At 37.8% G+C, this 18,892-nt stretch overlaps 1 protein-coding gene across 2 annotated transcripts in view; it reads left to right on the top strand.

The window, feature by feature from the left end:
• Window positions 1–18,892, top strand: part of AASS (aminoadipate-semialdehyde synthase) — a 54,219-nt gene that overhangs the window by 8,197 nt on the left and 27,130 nt on the right. The window contains exons 3-12 of one of the 2 annotated variants that reach the window (XM_016213369.2): window positions 1,350–1,434; window positions 4,670–4,737; window positions 4,836–4,982; window positions 5,882–5,960; window positions 6,087–6,214; window positions 7,625–7,773; window positions 9,026–9,148; window positions 9,535–9,646; window positions 17,324–17,383; window positions 17,574–17,641. In XM_016213369.2, coding sequence (XP_016068855.2) covers window positions 1,350–1,434; window positions 4,670–4,737; window positions 4,836–4,982; window positions 5,882–5,960; window positions 6,087–6,214; window positions 7,625–7,773; window positions 9,026–9,148; window positions 9,535–9,646; window positions 17,324–17,383; window positions 17,574–17,641 — 1,019 coding nt within the window. The remainder of the gene's footprint in view (window positions 1–1,349; window positions 1,435–4,669; window positions 4,738–4,835; window positions 4,983–5,881; window positions 5,961–6,086; window positions 6,215–7,624; window positions 7,774–9,025; window positions 9,149–9,534; window positions 9,647–17,323; window positions 17,384–17,573; window positions 17,642–18,892) is intronic. The other variant, XM_016213370.2, reaches the window with a different exon arrangement.

The raw sequence follows: 18,892 nt of genomic DNA on the forward strand, positions 1-18,892 counted from the left end.
TAGGCCCAAGCTGCAATTTGCAGTGTTTCTGAAGAATAAATTCAAAAAGTAATTAATTGAAGTAATATTATAAGAAGAATGTTTCACCTTAAACAGATAAACTCCTTAAAAAAGTACATTAGATACTTTTTTTTTTTTTTAGTTATATGAACTTTCGTTCATCACAAGTAAATTAATAAAAACAGATCCAGCAGGGCTGCTTTTTGGCAGCAGTCTGTAACCAATTATTTGGAGTTGAATGAACTGTAAGCAATCATACATTCGTACATGTGGTAAAATCATATGATCTTTGAGGAAATAAAATGACTAGTTAAAACACTGCATAATTACAATGCGTCAATAGCTTTTAACCACAAATTAATAAGACATTCCCAAGAGAGAGAAATTCCCAAGGAAAGAGGAAGACTGTGGTTTTAGTGAAGGAAAGGAAGTAAAAAGCAGGCAGACTGCTACTTTTTAAATGAAGCTTACTTGTGATGGGGAGAGAAAAAAGAGAGGAGAGAGAAAGGGGAAGAGAGACTGAGATAGAGGGAGAGGGAGAGAGAGAATGAATGAGATAGTTGAGTATATGGACTTGAGGGACTGGTGTTATTATTTTTAAGGTAGAAAGGACCTGTGTGAGTGTCACTTAGAATGGCTGAAGGGAAGGAGCAGTGTAGAGAGGAATAATGCAGGAAAGAGAAAAAGCTCAAGAATAATGGTCTTGGAGGACATGGAGAAAGCTAGAATCTAGCTCACAGGGCTTAGTCCTTTTTTTTAAAATATATTTTTATTGATTTCAGAGAGAGAAAAGGAGAGGGAGATAGAAACATCAATGATGAAATAGTCATTGATTGAGCCCGCAACCCGGGAGGGGGGGGAGGGCGGTGACTATTGGGCTAGTTTGTCGGGCCTGACGAGGAATCGAACCCTGATTGCCTTGATCCTAGGTAGATGCTCAACCACTGAGCCACACCTGACTGGGCAGGCTTAGTCTTAAGAGAGACTTGTTTTCTTTGAGACTAGAAGGAAGGTTGTGAGGAGAAATGGGGCTATAGATATATTTGTAGATGCTGTGGGCTAAAATTTAAAGGAAATCATGACTTTCTTATTTTATTGACTATCTTCAAGGGGCATTTAGCACCCGGCTAGGGCCATTTTTTCATCTCTAACCATAAATCTATCATTGACCTGTGACCCCCAAATTTCTAAACATTTCAGGGTGCACCTTATGGTAATTTATGTTGGCAAGTCAAGATATATTGTATAAGAGGAAAAAATGTGAAATACTGACTTGCTCATATATGTGCTTTACTCATTGAAATTAAGCTTAATGGGTCTGGTTGAGAATTTTTTTATTCTTTCTTCAGGAAATCAGACTTATTGATTATGAGAAAATGGTGGATCACAGAGGAATTCGAGTCGTTGCATTTGGACAGTGGGCTGGTGTGGCAGGTAGGTGAGCCGGGGCTTTTCCATCACCCATGTTCTAAATTCCACTGCAGAGTGGCTGTGTGTTTTCTTTTTTGTGTGGCAAGGGGATAGAAGTGTTCATTTCCACCAATAAAAATAAACACGAGGGTGCATCTGAGGGTGATGACTATCAGGGGACTAGAATAAGAAAGTAAATCATTAAAATATATTTATTACAAAAATTAAAAAGGAAAAGAAGGCAGGCAGAAGGATAGCACCTATAGATAGGCACTGACTTTCTTAGTGTTCTAGGGTGACCCATGACAGACGACCACCAGAGTTTGTGTTTGAATTTTTGAACCTTTATTAGTTGGCCAGCGGCTACAGTTGCGGCGTCTCACCCATGTAAGCGCCGAACTGCAGCCCTGACCCTCAGTTCTTCTCTCACTTTATGCTCAGTAACCACAAAGGCACTGCAGTAAAGGAGTTTCCAATAATTTGTCAGGCTGTCAGATTTTGGTACAGGAAACAAGGGGGGACCTTTAGCAACACAAAAGGAACGATTTAAACACAATGTCTTACAATGAGTAATGGGGTTATGCTTGGCCGGAGTGTGACTGGTTTGTTCTTTCTATGGGAACTCAAGGGGGGGGGGTGCGGTGATTATTGGGCTAGTTTGTCGGGCCTTGTCCTGTACAGTAGGGATCTTGTTCTACCTGTATTGTTAGTTCCTTAGGTATATTCTTCTGGCCATGGTGGCCAGAACATTGGTAGTTCTGTTTGGAAGACTAGAAGGAAAGATCAGTTTGGTGACGAGAAACTGGGGATTAGAAGAAAGGGACATAGAGAAAAAAGGTACAGGACAGGAGCAATAGAGGAGCAATCTAGAAAGGACAGAAGCTGGAGTTTGGGGAAAAACTCTACCTGATTTTTTGTCCCAGTTAGTACTTTGAACCTCGTTTAGTTGAGAAACACCATACAGTATAACTCTGTATCAGATTAGACTACCTGAAGGTCTATAGTTGTCAAAACAAGTAGACAGAAATTTGCAGGGATATAGGACACTAAAACACTATCATCCACCTTGATATAATTGACAGTTATTGAGCACTCCGCCCAATAACTGCAAAATACACATTCTTTTCAAGTCACTTGGAACATTCACCCAGATGATCCATATGCTGGGTCACAAAACAATTCTTAATGAAATTAAAGGGTTTGAAATCAGAGTATGTGCTCTAACTCTAATAAAACCAACTTAGAAATTATAATAGAAAGACATCTAGAAATTTTCCAAATATTTGAAAGATAAACATTGTATTTTTGGGTAACCCATTCAAGAGTCAAGAAGAAGTCACAGGACAAATTAGAAAATATTTTTAATTGAATAAAAGTTTAAAACACAGCATACCAAAATTTTCGGGATGTGGATATAGTGGTGCTTAGAAGGCAATTTATAGCATTTAATGCTTTTATTAGAAAAGAAGAAAGTTCTCAAGTTAATGATCTAAACTTCCATCTTAAGGTAGAAAGTGAACAAGAAATTAAACCCAAAACAAATAAAAGGGAGGGCATAATAAAGGTAAGAGGGAAAATCAACAAAATCAAAACAGGAAAACAATAAAGAACATCAATGAAATAAAAAACTGATTCTATTAAAAAAACCAATAAAATTAATGAACCTTTAGTTAGACTGATGAAAAAAAAGAAGACACTATTTATCAATATTAGGAATCCAAGAAGGGTTACACTATATATCTTGCAAATGTTAAAGGAAAAGAGAATATAATGAATAGGCCAAGAAATTTGACAATGGCAATAAAATAGACAAATTCTTAAAAGAAACAAATTACCAAAACCATCTCAAAGAGAAATGAAAAACTTGAATATCAATGTACAAAATAAGTTCCATGCATAGACACTTAAGAAAAATGAATTATCTTTTTGTTGAGATTTATTTATAGTATCTTCATTCATAATAGGCTAGAAACAATCCAAATGTCCATCAGCAGAGGAATGGATAAATTGTGGTATATCCATAAAATGGAAAACTCAGCAATAAAGAGAAGCAAACTACTGATACACACAAAGTATGTATGAATATAAAAAAACATTAAGCTGAGTGAAAGCAGACACACAAAAAAGAGTATATGCTTATAATGTCATTTATAAGAAACTGTAGAAGAAACTAATTTATACAGACAGAAATAAGATCAGTAGTTATTTGTGGCCAAAGGTTGGGGAGGATTGACTGGGGTGATGGAAATATTCTGTACCTTGATTATGTTAGTGGTAATGTGGGTGTATACATTTGTTGATGTGTTTTATTGTGTATAAATTATCCCTTTAAAAATTGATTTCAGAAAGAAAATTTTGTAGGGATCTGGACAGGAAAAATATGTTTCTATAAAGAGGAAGAGAATGGATGCTGAGGCCTTTGCTACAGGCATGCTGGGTTTTTGCTTTTTGCAGGACTTCCAAACTGAGAAATCCATAAGGTGGATGGTTAGGTCTTTAAATAAAAGATCTGCATTAGAGATACAGAATTGGGGCCATCTGTATACAGAGAGTATTTAAATTTAGGGCTGAATGAACTTATCTAAGGAAAAAAATGAGAGATTGAAGAGAACAGGGCCTGGGACAGAATCCTGAAACTAGCTGATTAATGTATAAGGAAAGGGTAGAGGACACTAATATAAAAGGAAGGCATGGGGTGCTGAGGGAACAGTGTTCCAACAAAGAGGGGCTCTACTTTGCCAAATACCTCTAAGTAAGTCAAGATCTGAAGTGTCCACTAAGTTTAGGTATTTAGGTTACTAAAATTGCTAATGGGGCTCATGGGGTCAATGGTGCCTTTGTTTTCATTTGTTGTTGTTTTTGGTATGGGGGGAATGGAAGAATGTTTAAATGTTGATAAGAATAAGCCAATGGACAAGGATAGTGAAAAGAATAATTCAAGAGTGGATTCTTTAGAGAGGCAGGAAGGGATCGGATCTGGAGCAAAAGTGGATCGATTACCCAAAGAGAAGAAGAGGGAAACTCATTCCATTTTAGCAGGTTTGAAAGTGAAAGGGATGGGTGGGAATGAAGCTGGCTTAGTGCTTTTGATGGCAGAAAGTTGAGGGGATGGATAAGATGATGGCTGAGGCCCCTTCCAAATCTGAGATGTTATGGCCTGTGCTTGCTCAGAGCCCTGAGCAGGTTGGAAATTGGACAGAGAGAACAGCTTCTCCCCCTCCCAACTAATGGTCTTTCTATTGGTCTGATTCTACAATAGGGATGATCAACATTTTACATGGAATGGGTTTAAGGCTCCTTGCTTTGGGACATCACACACCTTTTATGGTGAGATGTTTATTTTATTTTTAAAATACATTTCACACTTTTAGAGTAGGAAAATGTCTCAAGTGGTAGACTAACTTGAATTGTGTGCTTGCTTTCAGCACATTGGCATGGCTCATAACTATAGGAACAGCAGTCAGGCTGTGCAAGCTGTCCGTGATGCTGGCTATGAAATATCTCTGGGTTTGATGCCCAAGTCGATAGGGCCCTTAACATTTGTGTTCACAGGGACTGGTAATGTATCTAAGGTAAATCCCACCTGTCTTGTTTCTGTAAAGCAGACTGAAACTCTGAAACTAATCCAAAGGTTATGGGCATTTTGTGGGCATTTCAGAGCCCTATTTTTTCATGAATGGGCGTCCTATTTGGGGTACTTTCCTTACCTATGTACCTTTACCATAGTAAAGAGCAGTCATAGTCCAAACTTATGTCTATGCTTTTAGTTAATTTAAAGCTGTGAGAGGTTTTGAATGCTTGTTTTCCTTTTTAGAGGGATAACTCATTTTTAATGGTGCAAATCTCTGTTCTTAGGGTGATCTGTTTCACCTCCATCACTGAGATGTCCAAACATTTGGAAGTAACCCTAGGACGTAAATTTTTCAAAATTACTTGGAGTTTTGCTAATCAGATGTTAGGAAGCTTAATTGAAGACTGGAATGAATACCTTCTTCCTTCTGGGATGGTTTTGAGGATGCATTTGTGGACCCCTGCCCTCCACCTCCAGAAACCTATAAAATAGATCTTTCTTCAATGAAACTATTTTACAAAGAGGACATCTCTATTTGTATTATGCTGTGAGATAGGTTTCTAATGTTTTGGTAGGAAATATAGTTTCCCCACTACAAATAATTTCTGCAATGGAGCAAAAAGTAAATAGAAATATTTTATTGTGCTCTCATTTCTAAATACTCTTGTTTCTGTGCCGAATATCTTAAATAAAAAAATTAAAGCCCCTTCCAATGCATGGTATTCAAACAGCTTGCTGTGAGCAAGAACCTCCTCTGTACTTTCATGTTGCAGTTCTGGTCTCAGGGCAGGACAAGTGGAGCTTTATAATTGTGGGGAAAATGAATTAAAATCTTTGGGTGAAATCATGTTGGCTCTTTTCCTATTTATTTTTAGATTTTTTTACTCATGTTATTTACAGGGAGCCCAAGAAATCTTCAATGAACTACCCTGTGAATATGTGGAACCGCATGAATTAAAAGAAGTTTCCCAAACTGGAGGTAAGAGGGGGAGGGTGGCTCTGTGTAGTTTTTACTGTTTTTAACAGTTTCTGTGTTGTAATATTTTATCACCATAAATCTTTATCATTTGTCACCCACTTTACTAATTTCTTTCTCCTCTGCAAGACCTGAGGAAAGTGTATGGAACAGTGTTAAGTCGCCATCATCACCTTGTCAGGAAAACAGATGGTGTATACGATCCTGTGGATTACGACAAATATCCTGAGCGCTACATAAGTCGTTTTAATACTGATGTGAGTATCATACTCAGCTTTTGGGTAGGTGGCTCATGATATACTATAGCCATGCTGTTTTCAGGAGAGAAATTATGAATGTGTACATTGCTTTTTAGTTCCTCATATTGACTTGTTGTGAGTCCCTTGGGTATTATGAGTTGGCCTAAGGAGCTGTTGGCTTTTATTGATGTTTGCAGTGGCCTTTGCTGAGTGGTTTTGGTGGTTTCTGTGGCTGTGCCCTTTGCTTCATTTTGTTCCTACCTCAGGTCTGCATGTGTCCAGTAGCTCTAAAACATTTCCTATGGATTACTGTTTTCTCTGTTTATCCTGGACTAGCTTGTACTGTTGGCAAAGAACAGTGCCTTTGAGGTTTGATCTTAACATAGGTTTATTCTGTCCATGGCCATGAATTGCATTCCTAACCTCAGCCAGCTGTCTTGAAATGCATACCATTGATTACAGGGCTCTAGGGAGAAATAGTGAGGCTGCATAAGCACAGACCCATCCCCAGTGTACAAAAAAGTTACAATTTAAATTCTTCTGATGGGGGCACACTGGACTCATAAGAACAATATATTTGTGTGTTCTCTAGTCATTGGTCATTCAACAGTCCTCTTCAAAAGAAACCAACAAAAAATAAACAAAACAAAAATGCATGCACATATGGTGAGAAGGAATACTATATTTTAAATAATTTTGAATATGTTTTGACAACATAGTATTTTTAGATTCTGTTGTGAAATTTAGTCTTTAGCATGTAAAGCATATTGTAGGAAAGGACTCTTACCTGTAACTTGCAAATTCTTGAGACACCTGAGGAAGGAATATTATGAAACTAGTCTCAAACTGAAAAAATTTGAATCTAGTGAATTTCATTCCTTCTCTCTTTCTCAATCACAGAAGTATCAGTTGTTTGCTGCATCCTAAAACTTATAATAACCTAGTTACTGTGTATGCATGTATGTAGTACATTTGTCCATGGAGCTTACAGATATTATCTGATTTAATCTTTACAGCATTCCTTTGAAGATGTGGTATGTATTATCCCATCTGGCAAGTAAAGAAAACAGCCCAGAGAAGTTGAGGTAGCCTGATTTAGGTCATGCTGTATTGGTGATTGAGCTGCAAATAGAGTGCTAGGTCACCTGATTCTCTGTCACTTCCCTTTTCTTGGCTATGTAATATATTATAGAGCAAATGTTTTAACATATTTATGTTCATATATTTCTCTATCATGGAAAATTTTACACTGAATCTGGGTGGCTATTTATTGTCTCTGATTCAAAAGAAGTCCACTGACCTGGCAAATAAAGTCAACTTGAAATAACATAAATTATTTCTCATGGAATTTACTGACAGCTCTCTTTCAGCATACTGTATTGAAATACACTCTTTCCTAGTTTGCTAAACTTGGAACTTGCTTTACAGGTTGCACCCTACACAACTTGTCTTATTAATGGGATATACTGGGAACAAAACAGCCCTCGTCTACTAACCCGCCAAGATCTTCAGAGTCTCCTGGCTCCAGGCAAGTCCTCAATTGTTGGTGTGGAAGGCTGCCCTGCGTTGCCGCACAAGTAAGGACTTTACTTCAGCAATAATGGCAGTTTTTAGCAGCAGGGCCCACTCTTAGGGTATCACACATAGGGGACTCACATATCACAGGACTTGACTGTTAATGAATAGTTGCCTTATCTTAGTTGAGCTCTTGAGAACATTTGACAGTTAAACTTCCCTCCTTCTTGAATCTCTGAAGTTCTGTGGCTCCATATATAGCTTAGAAGTCTCCTGCTCTGTGAGGTTCCCACCTCTCTCTAGTCTGTTCCTCTGTTTCTTTTACTGAAACTCACCATCATTTATTTAACAGTGTTTATGATTTCCCTCTTTTTACTTGAACTTTATCTTCTTAAGGAAATGGGCCCTATTTCTCTTGGCCACAAATACCCAGAACATTACCTGACAAATAATATATTCAAATAATTATTAACTCTCCAGTTAATTAATTAATCAATAAATAGTTACAGAACACCAGGTATGTCTGGCACTCTGCTGAGCTAAAGGATAGAGAAGAGTAAAACTGCGGTTGCTTCCCTCAGGCATGTAACTAGTAGCAAGTAAGTGCCAAGGGAATGCTAGGAGCAATCAATGTTATCGGAGTTTAGAAGAAAGTGGGAGCCTGGGCTCAGCAAAGCCTTAAGAGGAAGGAGTGGGGAGAATGAGAATTGCAAGTGACAGGATTGCTGCTTGATAAATACGGAATCACCAAAGCACAATTTAAGACACAATATGTGGGACAATCTAGGTCTAGTATAGGGTTTATATAGGCAGCTGGTAATTGGAGATTGGAGCAGGAAAGTTAGGGTCAACCTCTAAAGGATTTCAAATGGTAGACTGAGATATTTGTTCATAATTCTAGAGATTTCCATGTAATAACAAGTAAAATTATGTAGTACAAAACAGGGTGGAGGGAGTTAAGTTTAGGCTGTTGCCAAAGATATATCTAAGGAAGGGATTTTCCACTTTTATTTCTTTCCCCTGCCCCTCCCCATCCCCTTTTGTTCCCCTTTCCCTCCCCCCCTTTCCTTTTCCTTCCTCCCCCCCCCCATCCCCTTTCCTTCCCCTTCCTTTCCTTCCTTGTGAAGCCTGAAACTCATAGTGGGGATATGCTGTTTATTCCAAAAGAACACAGGGAGCTGTAGGAAAAAAGCTAAGAGCCTAAGCAGCCACCTTAAAAATTGTTCCAAGCACCTTTCATTTTTAATCATTTTTTAATCTTATTGGAGATTTTAGAGTTTCATGCTCTGATCTAAGTATTGATGTTATTTTCAGACTTGTAGCAATATGTGACATTTCAGCAGACACAGAAGGTTCTATAGAGTTTATGACTGAGTGTACCACAATCGACCATCCCTTTTGCATGTATGATGCAGACCAGCATATTATTCATGACAGGTGAGTCTGCTAAAGCTGTCAGATGATGAGAAATACATAAAAATACATCATTTACTTAACTTTGTGTACTAGTCTTAAAATACTCAGTATTTTACATCTTTATGAAGACTATGCAAATTTCCAGAGATATGCTGAAACATATTTTAAAATCTGGTAGAAAACCCACATGCAAATTAGAGCACTTAAATCCATATATACTATATTTAAATGGGAGATGGGTTGCTGAAGAAAGGAAAGTTTTGTTTGAAAACTCTTGTTATTTTGTTACATACTTTAGTACAATATTACAAATGATATGAAGCAACTATAATGGATTAGAATCTGGAAAAGTTAGAGTTTACAAGTAGCATTTTATACATTCAAATAAAGCCTATTGCTTCTCCTAGTGTTGAAGGCTCTGGGATTCTGATGTGTTCCATTGACAATTTGCCAGCACAGCTTCCAATCGAAGCTACAGAATGCTTTGGTGACATGCTTTATCCTTATGTTGAAGAAATGGTAAGCAACCCGGGAGCCTCACAACAATTCTGTGGCTTTAAATAGAACTGTGGTATGATCTTATCAACGTTCTGGTCTTTGGTATTAAGAAATCTGTTGTAAAGTGAAATGCCAGCCCTTCCCTGAAGTACTTATTGACACTCTTATTTTACATATTCTGCTTCCTTGCCTCGTGGTGAATATGGTTACATAACTGTCTTCATGCTTAATTACAATTTGCTTCTCATTATGCATATTTTAGTAAAAATGCTCATGAATAGAAGATAAAATTTGATCTATTTTAAATTCTTCCTGCTTTCTAAGTCAATTCATATTTGGGTATTCTTAATGTGCTGTGGTTAACAGATTTGAAAAATCAGAAATATACGACATTTTATTGGATTTTAGTCACTAATGCTTAGTTAAGTGACAACGACAGCTTTTCTTGAGGTCCTGTATTTTTCACTGGTCAGTGATTGACAAATGAAATACTGTTATCTAAACTTCATTTTCTTTTTCACTTCCCTTTTTATTAAATTTATTGCGGAGATACTAGTTGACAAAATTATATGTGCCCAGCCGGCGTGGCTCAGTGGTTGAGCATCAACCCATGAACCAGGAGATCTCAGTCCCATTACCAGTCAGGGCACATGTCCAGGTTTCGGGCTGGATCCCCAGTAGGGGGCGTGCAGGAGGCAGATGATCAATGACTGTCATCATTGACATTTCTATTTCTCTCTCCCTCTCCCTTCCTCTCTCTGAAATCAATAAAACATATTTAAAAATTAAAAAAAAAAACAACCTAAAAAATAATCATACAGATTTTAAGTGCACAGTTCTACAACACATCATCTGTACACTGTATTGTGTGTTTACCACACCAAGCCTAGCCTCTGTCCATTACCATTCATCCCCCAACCTCCTCTCCCCCGGAAATCACCACACTGTTGTCCCTGTCATTGAGTTCTTTCTCCTTTTTTTTCTTTTTTGCTCAATCCCTCCACTCCCCCCACAGAGCCCCAACCCCCAACAGCTGTCAGTCTGTTCTTGTATCTATAAGTCTGTTTCTGTTTTGTTTGTTTGTTAATTTTGTTCATTAGATTCCACATATACATGAAATCATATGGTACTTGACTTTCTCTGACTGGCTTATTTCACTTAGCGTCATACTCTCCAGGTCCATCCATGCTGTCACAGTGGGTAAGATTTCCTTCTTTTTTACTGCCGAGTAGTATTCCATTGTGTAAACGTGTCACATTTTCTTTGCCAAAGACAAGCTTTCTTATTTCAGTGTTTACCTTAAGCCTGCATACTCAACCTGCTTTATTTCTACTGCTAATGGCTGCCCGCCTCTGGCAATCAGTCCCAAGGTGTGTATCTGGCTGTTGTCCATTCCACCCATGTTTTCACTCTGGAGCTCTCACACTACAATGGGACAGTAGTTATGGGGCATAAATAAATAAGACTTTGTGAACTTTTCTTTCACATACTATTCCATTTTGAACCTTTTCTCATGTAATATGTCAGCAGGAAGGTGTAACATGTTTTAGAAAATGGAGACAGCAGGCATTATCATAGGTAGCACAATGGCATAATGCATCTACTATGTGCCAGGCAGTGTTTAAATTACTTTATATATTTCAATTTTTATTTATTATTATTATTTTAATATATTTTTATTGATTTCAGAGAGAGGAAAGGAGAGGGAGAGAGAGAAACATCAATGATGAGAGAGTCATTGATCAGCTGCCTCCTGCACACCCCCTGCTGGGGATTGATCCCTCAACCCAGGTATGTGCCCCGATTGGGAATCGAACCTCGACCTCCTGGATCATAGGTCAATGAGCAACCACTGAGAAACACTGGCTGGGCTATTTTAATTTTTAAATACTCATGAGAGCCTGATCAGGTAGGTACCATATAATTAAACCCATTTTACAGGTTAGGAAACGGAGGCATAGAGAAGTGCAGGCTGAGAAGGATTGCTGCCACTGTGCTGGATCTGCAATGTGTTTGGAATTGGTCCTGAGGGATTAAAGTAGCATGAGAAGCAGAGTACAACTGCCAGACTTTACTGGAGATATCAACTTGCTTTATGGCCTTGAGCTGGACACTCACTTTCTGAGCCTCAGATGTTTCACCTGAGGTGGTTGTAATTTAAAATCTTAATGGCCCCTCCAGATGTAGCAGACTGTATTGTGGATGTCTGTGTGGCTGAAAGGCATGTATATAGAAAAAAATAATAAGTTTACCCAGGTGTTTTTCATTTTCGATGATCTTCATTAATTTCCCTTTGGACCATTTTCCTGCAGACTTAATAACTTCCTTTAGCTTGTTCAGTAAATTTAAAAATTTCAAATATTCTCTTTTCAGTTTTAAAATTTCCATTTGGTTCTTTTCTTTCTTTTTCTCTGCTGAGAATTTCTATTTTTTAAATTTATTTTGATTGTACTTTTCTTCATTACATGGAGCATAGTTAAAAAAGCTGCTTTACAGTCTCTGCCTCACATTTCCAAAATTCTGAGTCAGCCTGTGGTTGAACTTTATTGATTGTCTTTTCCCTTGAGAATGGATCAGGTTATCATTTTCTGGTTTTCTAAAGCTGAATGATTTTTGAAATATTTTGGATGATGTGAATAGTTATGCTGTGGAGATTTGGGATTGTTATACTTCTCTGAAAAGTGTTGCTTTATTGCATTTAGCAGGCAATTAACTTATTTAGACTTGAACTGAAAACTCTGTCTCACCTGAGTTTATTGGGGAGTAGCTCCAATAAAAGCTCAGCTCTTTCACCTGTACCTGTGCTGCTGGTACTCTGACCTGCACATGCTCAGCTCTGGGATCACACAGAGACTTGGAACAGAGTACATGAAAGTTGGGCTTCACTTTTTTTCGAATCTGTCTTTTCTGGCATTTTCCCCTCACACTCTAAAGGCTGTGGCTGCTCTGGGTTCCATTCCGGTTTCCTTAGAACAGAAAGTCAGCCAGCTTGCTGATGTTTTTTCCGTCTCTCACCACATGGCCCATCCTCATCTTCAGGGCAATGCCAAAAAACGGGAAGTTCAACTACTGTGCTAATTATTTCTTCCAAGTTTTGACACTTCTCCCCAAACTGGCTGCTTTTCTTCTCTGAAGCCCTCATGCAGTTAGCTTTCTTTGTGTTTTTCTTGAGTTTCTAGCTGTTATCTGCAAGAGGGACAGTCTGTTGGAACTTCGTCCCCCAGACCTAAACTGGAGCTCCCAGTCACAATACACAGATTCAATCGTTGACTTGGGCAGAGGTTTGGAGTAGCTAGAAGACCTCTTGGCGAGCCTTTGGTTTTTATTCAGCATTTTGAATGTTAAAATTATGTCTTTCAGTGCAGTTCTTACCTTATTAGGCCAGGTTATGGAAAATGTTGAATACTGATTTGCATGTGGATGGACTTGGTTGTAAATTTCTTGAAATGTCGTTTTGTTTGGCTGCTCTAACATCATTTACCGCTCTAAGAAGTTGTTACAAGCTGTTCTCAACTAAAAGATTATGTTTCAAGATTTCAATTATAAGTTTATTATCTTTTGGACCTTTAAACACAGTTTTTCGGTCCTATTTATCCTTGATCAAAATTGCCATTCATGCAGTACAGTTGATCTCATGTAGATGTTAGGAGAAAAGCAAGCCTAGTCAAGGAATTCTCAGTAGGGAGTGACTGAGAGTTAGCCCATATAACTGATAAGGGCTAAGGGTATTTCTTAAATAAAATTTTTGTTAAATAACAAAATATAATTTTACACATTACATAATAATATAAAATATTAAAGTGTCATAAATAAGTGAGCCATACATGTACAGACTGATAAATTATAACAAAGACACCCATGTGAACACTACATAAGTAAAAAATTAGAATAATGTTAGCAACCTGGAAACCCCCTTGGGTCTCTCCCAGCACCATTCCTACTCTCGTTCCTAAAGGTATATACTATCTTGACTTCTAACTATGGTTTAGTTTTGTGTTTTGGGGGAAATTTTATTTTTTGAACATATTAATTAGAATTTAAAATCAATTCTGATAATTCCAATAAACTTCTTGGGTCTATTTATATTCTGTTTTACTCTTACCTTGGGTTTTAGTCAATTCTTATTACTTAATGTTCCTGTTTATTTATGATTGAATGATGGATATTGCGTATGTAAAATTTTAGAGGTCAATTGAGGCTCTGGATGTTCTAATTTTTTCCAGAGATTTCCTTTGTTTCTGGTGGGGTAGCCTAAGAGAAAAGCACCTCAATTCAGTGAGGGATGGAAGTGATTCAAAGCTGGGCTTTAGTCCTTTGGAAAATTGATAGTTTTCAATTTATTATTTGTTTTAGAATATAGTTTTTCAGGATCTCAAATGAAAATCTGGCATTTATTAGGGTCCCCTTCAGCAGAACTTAAATTCTGATTTTTGCTACTTTATTTTTTAGTTGCCCAACTCTTCTCAGTTTCTCAGTCTCTCTGCCGCTTTCTGCTCAACCTCTCATTATCCAAGCCCCTGTGTCCACATGGGCAACTGCACCTATGAAAAGTGCCTAATGGGATGGAGGCTCTCAGAATGTGGAATCATCTCTCTGGGCTTCCTTCTTTAGAACTATGGTGCAGGAAGTCTTTACTGCCTTTTTAAACTAAAAACTGAGGGTTTTCATATTTTATATCGTTTTACTCAATGGAAGGATTGGTCTGAAAAGAGTGAATTTACCATTGCTGTATGGAAAATGTGTACTAAAAAGATGATATGTTTGTACCTACATAGACCAATAGTTGATAGATTTTTATGTGAAAAGGTTAAAAATGTCAGAAAGTAAATGCTGGAAATTTTTGGTCACCACTGCGGCAGGTGGTATTGCTTAGATGCTGATGATAAGCCAGCTTCTCCAAACTGTCACCATTTTTGTTTATACATCAAGATAGCCCTCTGAACAGCTTGGTGGGGTTGCCTTAGGGGCACTTATCTCTGCACTATCTTTAAGCACTGAACATTTATGAAAGTTAATGACTGTCTGTATTTTGTAGTCTTGTTATACATGTGTCTGCTTACCACTAAAATATTAAGTATATTGTCTGTGATCTCTTCTGATAATTGTATGGGAACTGTATATAAAGTATATGCACTGTCCTTTCCCCCAAGATTTTCCTTCTTAACTTAATGTCCATATAGCTTTTGTAGCATTGCAGGGTACATACTATTATTTTGTACCAACATATAATTTTTGTTTTAGTTGAATTCGATAGATATTTATTGTCTATTTGAACAAAGCACACACATGGATGGAGAAAATGAAAACACAGGCTTTGACCTATGAAGTCCAGGAAGTAGTGAGACAGGTGTGCAACCCAACCATAAGGAGATTGTGACAACCATTAGAAAGGTGGTAGCAAAGTTGTGAAGGGAGAGGTTCTGTCCTGTTGGGTAAAGTCAGGAAAGCTTTTATGAAAGAGCTGACAATTGAGCTGGCTCTTGATAGATGCATGGAAGTGGGAGGTACAATATGTGATGGAAACAGAGAACAAAGGTGGGAGTTAATTTAATCTAGGGGTTCCAATGAAGCAATAGTAGGTATGTAGTTTCTGTATTGGAAAGAGCCTTAATAGCAGAAGAAGTAGCTTGAAATTAATTTAGGCAAGAGTGATGAACTCTCAAAGGTGTTATATGTAAAAGTGACAAGGCATACCGTATGCTTCAGGACCCTTGTGCTCGCACTTGTGTGATGGGCGAATTGAACAGCCTTTTGTTGTCTTTTATGTGTGCCTTTCTATAGGTGAACTCATGACAATTACTTAGTTTTCTTGTGGAAAAATCCATTGAACTTTAAATAATTATTGCATGTATCCACTAATATATTAATTGAATATTTGCCATTTTATAATGTAGCCAGCATATGGCAAGATGCCAAGTGCTATTCTTACCTTCAAGGTGTGCTTGGGAGCAGATTTTGGTAAAGACGTCACAGAGGAGACAATTCTTCAGCTGTACCTTGAAAGACAAAGAGTGGGAGCTCCAGGTAGAGGAATAGCATGTGAGGCATTTACCTGGAATAGCACAGAGGCGTATAAAAGCAGAGAAGCAACTCCATGCTGTTGATAGGTCTGAAGTGTTGGGTATGAAGGAAAAAGCAGAGTTGAGGTTGGAGAGGCAGAACCAACCTGTAAAGAGTCTTCTAGGACACTTAGGGAGCTAAGACTTTATCTTGAAGGCAAGAAAAAGATACTGAGTTATTTTAAATAGGCACAGGGAAATAATCAGTTTTGTGATTTAAATGAAAGGAGTAAAGGTGGGAGGTAGTTCCCATGATCCCAGGAAGACCTAAGTAAGACTGTAGAAATATAGATAAAGAGCCCAGATAAGAAAATAATACACAAGAGTTCAGTGGTTTGACCATATGCAGAGTGAAATTTGAGCCTCATTTTATTATCTACTAATGGCTTCTGGCCTGTAGATTAGGGTTGGTAGGTAGAAGAGTCAGCTTGAGAAGGGAATAGTCCACAGGTACCTGGGAGAAAGAGGCAGTGGGGGACCTTAGGTGTGTTAATTCCATAGGCTTCCTAAAGTGTACTCTGCTTATCCTATCTTTTTTTTTTTTAAATGCCCCTATCTTATGAATAGATAGCTTAGGTGTCTTGTGTTTTAGATATATGAAAGTAGTTTCATGTTTATTTTAATACAGTAAATAAATACTTCCCACGTCAGCATCTGGTAGGTACATTTTTCTCTTTCTTATTTTTTAAATGTTTTATTTATTTTAGAGAGAGAGGGAGAGGGATAGAGAGATGGAAACATTGATGTGAGAGAAACATCAATTGGCTGCCCCCTGCATGCCTCTTACTGGAAGACCGAGCCCCCAACCTGGGCATGTGCTCTGACTGGGAATCCAACCAGTGACCTCTTGGTTCCTGGGTCGACACCCAACCACTGAGCCACACCAGCCGGGTCATTTTGCTCTTTCTTAGTTGGGTGAGTGCTCCAGACTTTAACCTATGCCCTGACCATCAGAAGCAACAATACTGATTTATACGACCTTCACCCGGTGGCAGTCTATTCAAGAATTGGATACTTTGCAAGAAAAGAGGAGAACAAGGAGGGTGCTAGGATGTCAGTATGAGAGATGTTGTTTTTGTTGTTGGCCATCTGACTCATTGTTGCAAGATAACTGGAAGAGTGTGGATGACTTTTTGAAGTCTCCGTGGTGAAGTCATTTTCCCTGGCACTTTTGAAAAGCTGATGTGTCTATATACAGAACTAATATTGACCTGAGGGAGCTTCCCTATTGCAGGCTTGGTGGCTTGTTGTCTGGAAGACTTATTTTCTACTTCTAATAGGCAAGCCTGGACCTTGGATAGAAGCCCCCAGAATGAGGCTATAGAGCTTGTGGTGATATTTGCCAGCATGCTCAATATGACACATCCACTGGTGGGGAAGTATGAGTTTTTCACGTTCCCAGCAAGCAAAGATGATTGTAATCAAATTTTACTTTTAAAACTGGAACTTGTTTTGAAATAGCATGTATTTGGGGGCAGACTTCACTGCTTGCAGAAATCTTCATTACCAATTATTTATTGATCTTCAGAAACTTTTCTAAATTCTTTTTTCCTTTGACTAATATTTTAATATGCATAGAAATAACAAGAAGCCTTCCTTGCAACGCATTTACCTTTTACCAATCTCATTTTCCTTTCAGATATTATCAGATGCAACCCAGCCTCTTGAAAGTCAGAATTTTTCTCCTGTGGTGAGAGATGTAAGTTATAAAATTATTTTTTTCTACAAATGTATTTTTTTCCACTACCATCCTTTTCCCCCTCACTCCCTTCCCTTTTTCTCTCCCCATCTTTCTTTATCTCTCTGTCTCTTCTCTATCAGTAATGAGCCCATGTTTGTGGGATTAGTATGTGGATATTAAAGAAATGTCTTGTGTCATATACATTTAGGCAGTGATTACATCCAACGGTGTATTGACTGATAAGTATAAATATATCCAGAAACTCCGTCAAAGCAGGTAAGCGTTGTTCTTATCTTGGATCTGATGAGAATTTTTTACTATTTCAATGTGGGGTCATGAGAACTAGGTTTATACAACATGCAAAATTTGAAAATGCCTATAAATATAGGAAATCCAAACTAAGTGGCTGAAACCATTGTGAATTATTTTCTCTTGAACAGTGTTGGGCTTTCTAATATCCTGTATAGACTTGTATGTAAACAAACATAAGTCCAAAAGGCTGTCCTTTTGGGGGCCCTTCCCTCTAGCACTTTGCATATTGTTATTCCTCCGTTACTTTCTCAAGGGACAATTAGCAAACTATCCCTTTCTGTGGTGCTTGCAGTCTGGTTTTTAGTCAAAGGTTTGGACTCTCTTTTGCTTAGTGTAATATTTTGGAAAGTGGGCTTTTGGTTAGAAATTAAGAGAAACAGTGAAGAAAATGATCAGAAGTCAGTTTTCCTGGGAAAAACTAGGAGGGAGGGGCCAAAAAGTACCATTACAAATCTACCCAAGAACACAGTTCTCACAGAAAGGTACTTAGCTAAGGCCCTTGTTTCCTAACCTGATTTTCCTACTCAAAGTTTGAAAACATTGACATTTCTTTGGAATGTCCTATTCTACTTCAGCCGATTGCACTTGATTTGGATTTATATCTGCTCCACCCGTCTATTCCTATCTAACAAAATAACCTATGCACTGAACTCTCAGCAGAAACCAAAGTGGGAAAATTAATAACAAATAAACAAACAAACAACTGGTCTCATCTTCCTCATTTGTCTCTACAAGAAGTAAATGAAGCATCTGCACAGATCAAGTATACTACTGTTACGCTTTTTCCATGTACTTACTTATAGTTGCTTTTTATGCATCAATTAAATATTTTGGCATAAGGCAAGAGTGTATAATTTGTATTTCAAAAAACCAGCTAGCTCTATAACCCCTCAGGAGAGTTAATTATTGGGGAAATATATGTATTTGTTTTTTATAGCTCTCTGTATCTTTTGATTTTCATCACCTGATGATCTCTTATACCAATCCTAATGTCTTATCTAACGTGACCAGTAATGATGACATCTTCACTCTTACATACCATATTTCATGTAGCAGCAGGTCTGCTTGGCTCCAATTGCTAAGATTTCTTGCCCTCCTTCCCTAGTGGAATTTTGTGCCAAGAGAATGGCATGAAGATTAAATTTTGAAAAGAAACTAAATTATCTTGTACCCTGCCTTATTCTTATGTTATCTTCATCACTTAGCACAGTGATT

Source organism: Miniopterus natalensis, chromosome 10 (genome assembly GCF_054644295.1).
Source record: "Miniopterus natalensis isolate mMinNat1 chromosome 10, mMinNat1.hap1, whole genome shotgun sequence".
In the NCBI taxonomy this organism is placed as follows: domain Eukaryota; kingdom Metazoa; phylum Chordata; class Mammalia; order Chiroptera; family Miniopteridae; genus Miniopterus; species Miniopterus natalensis.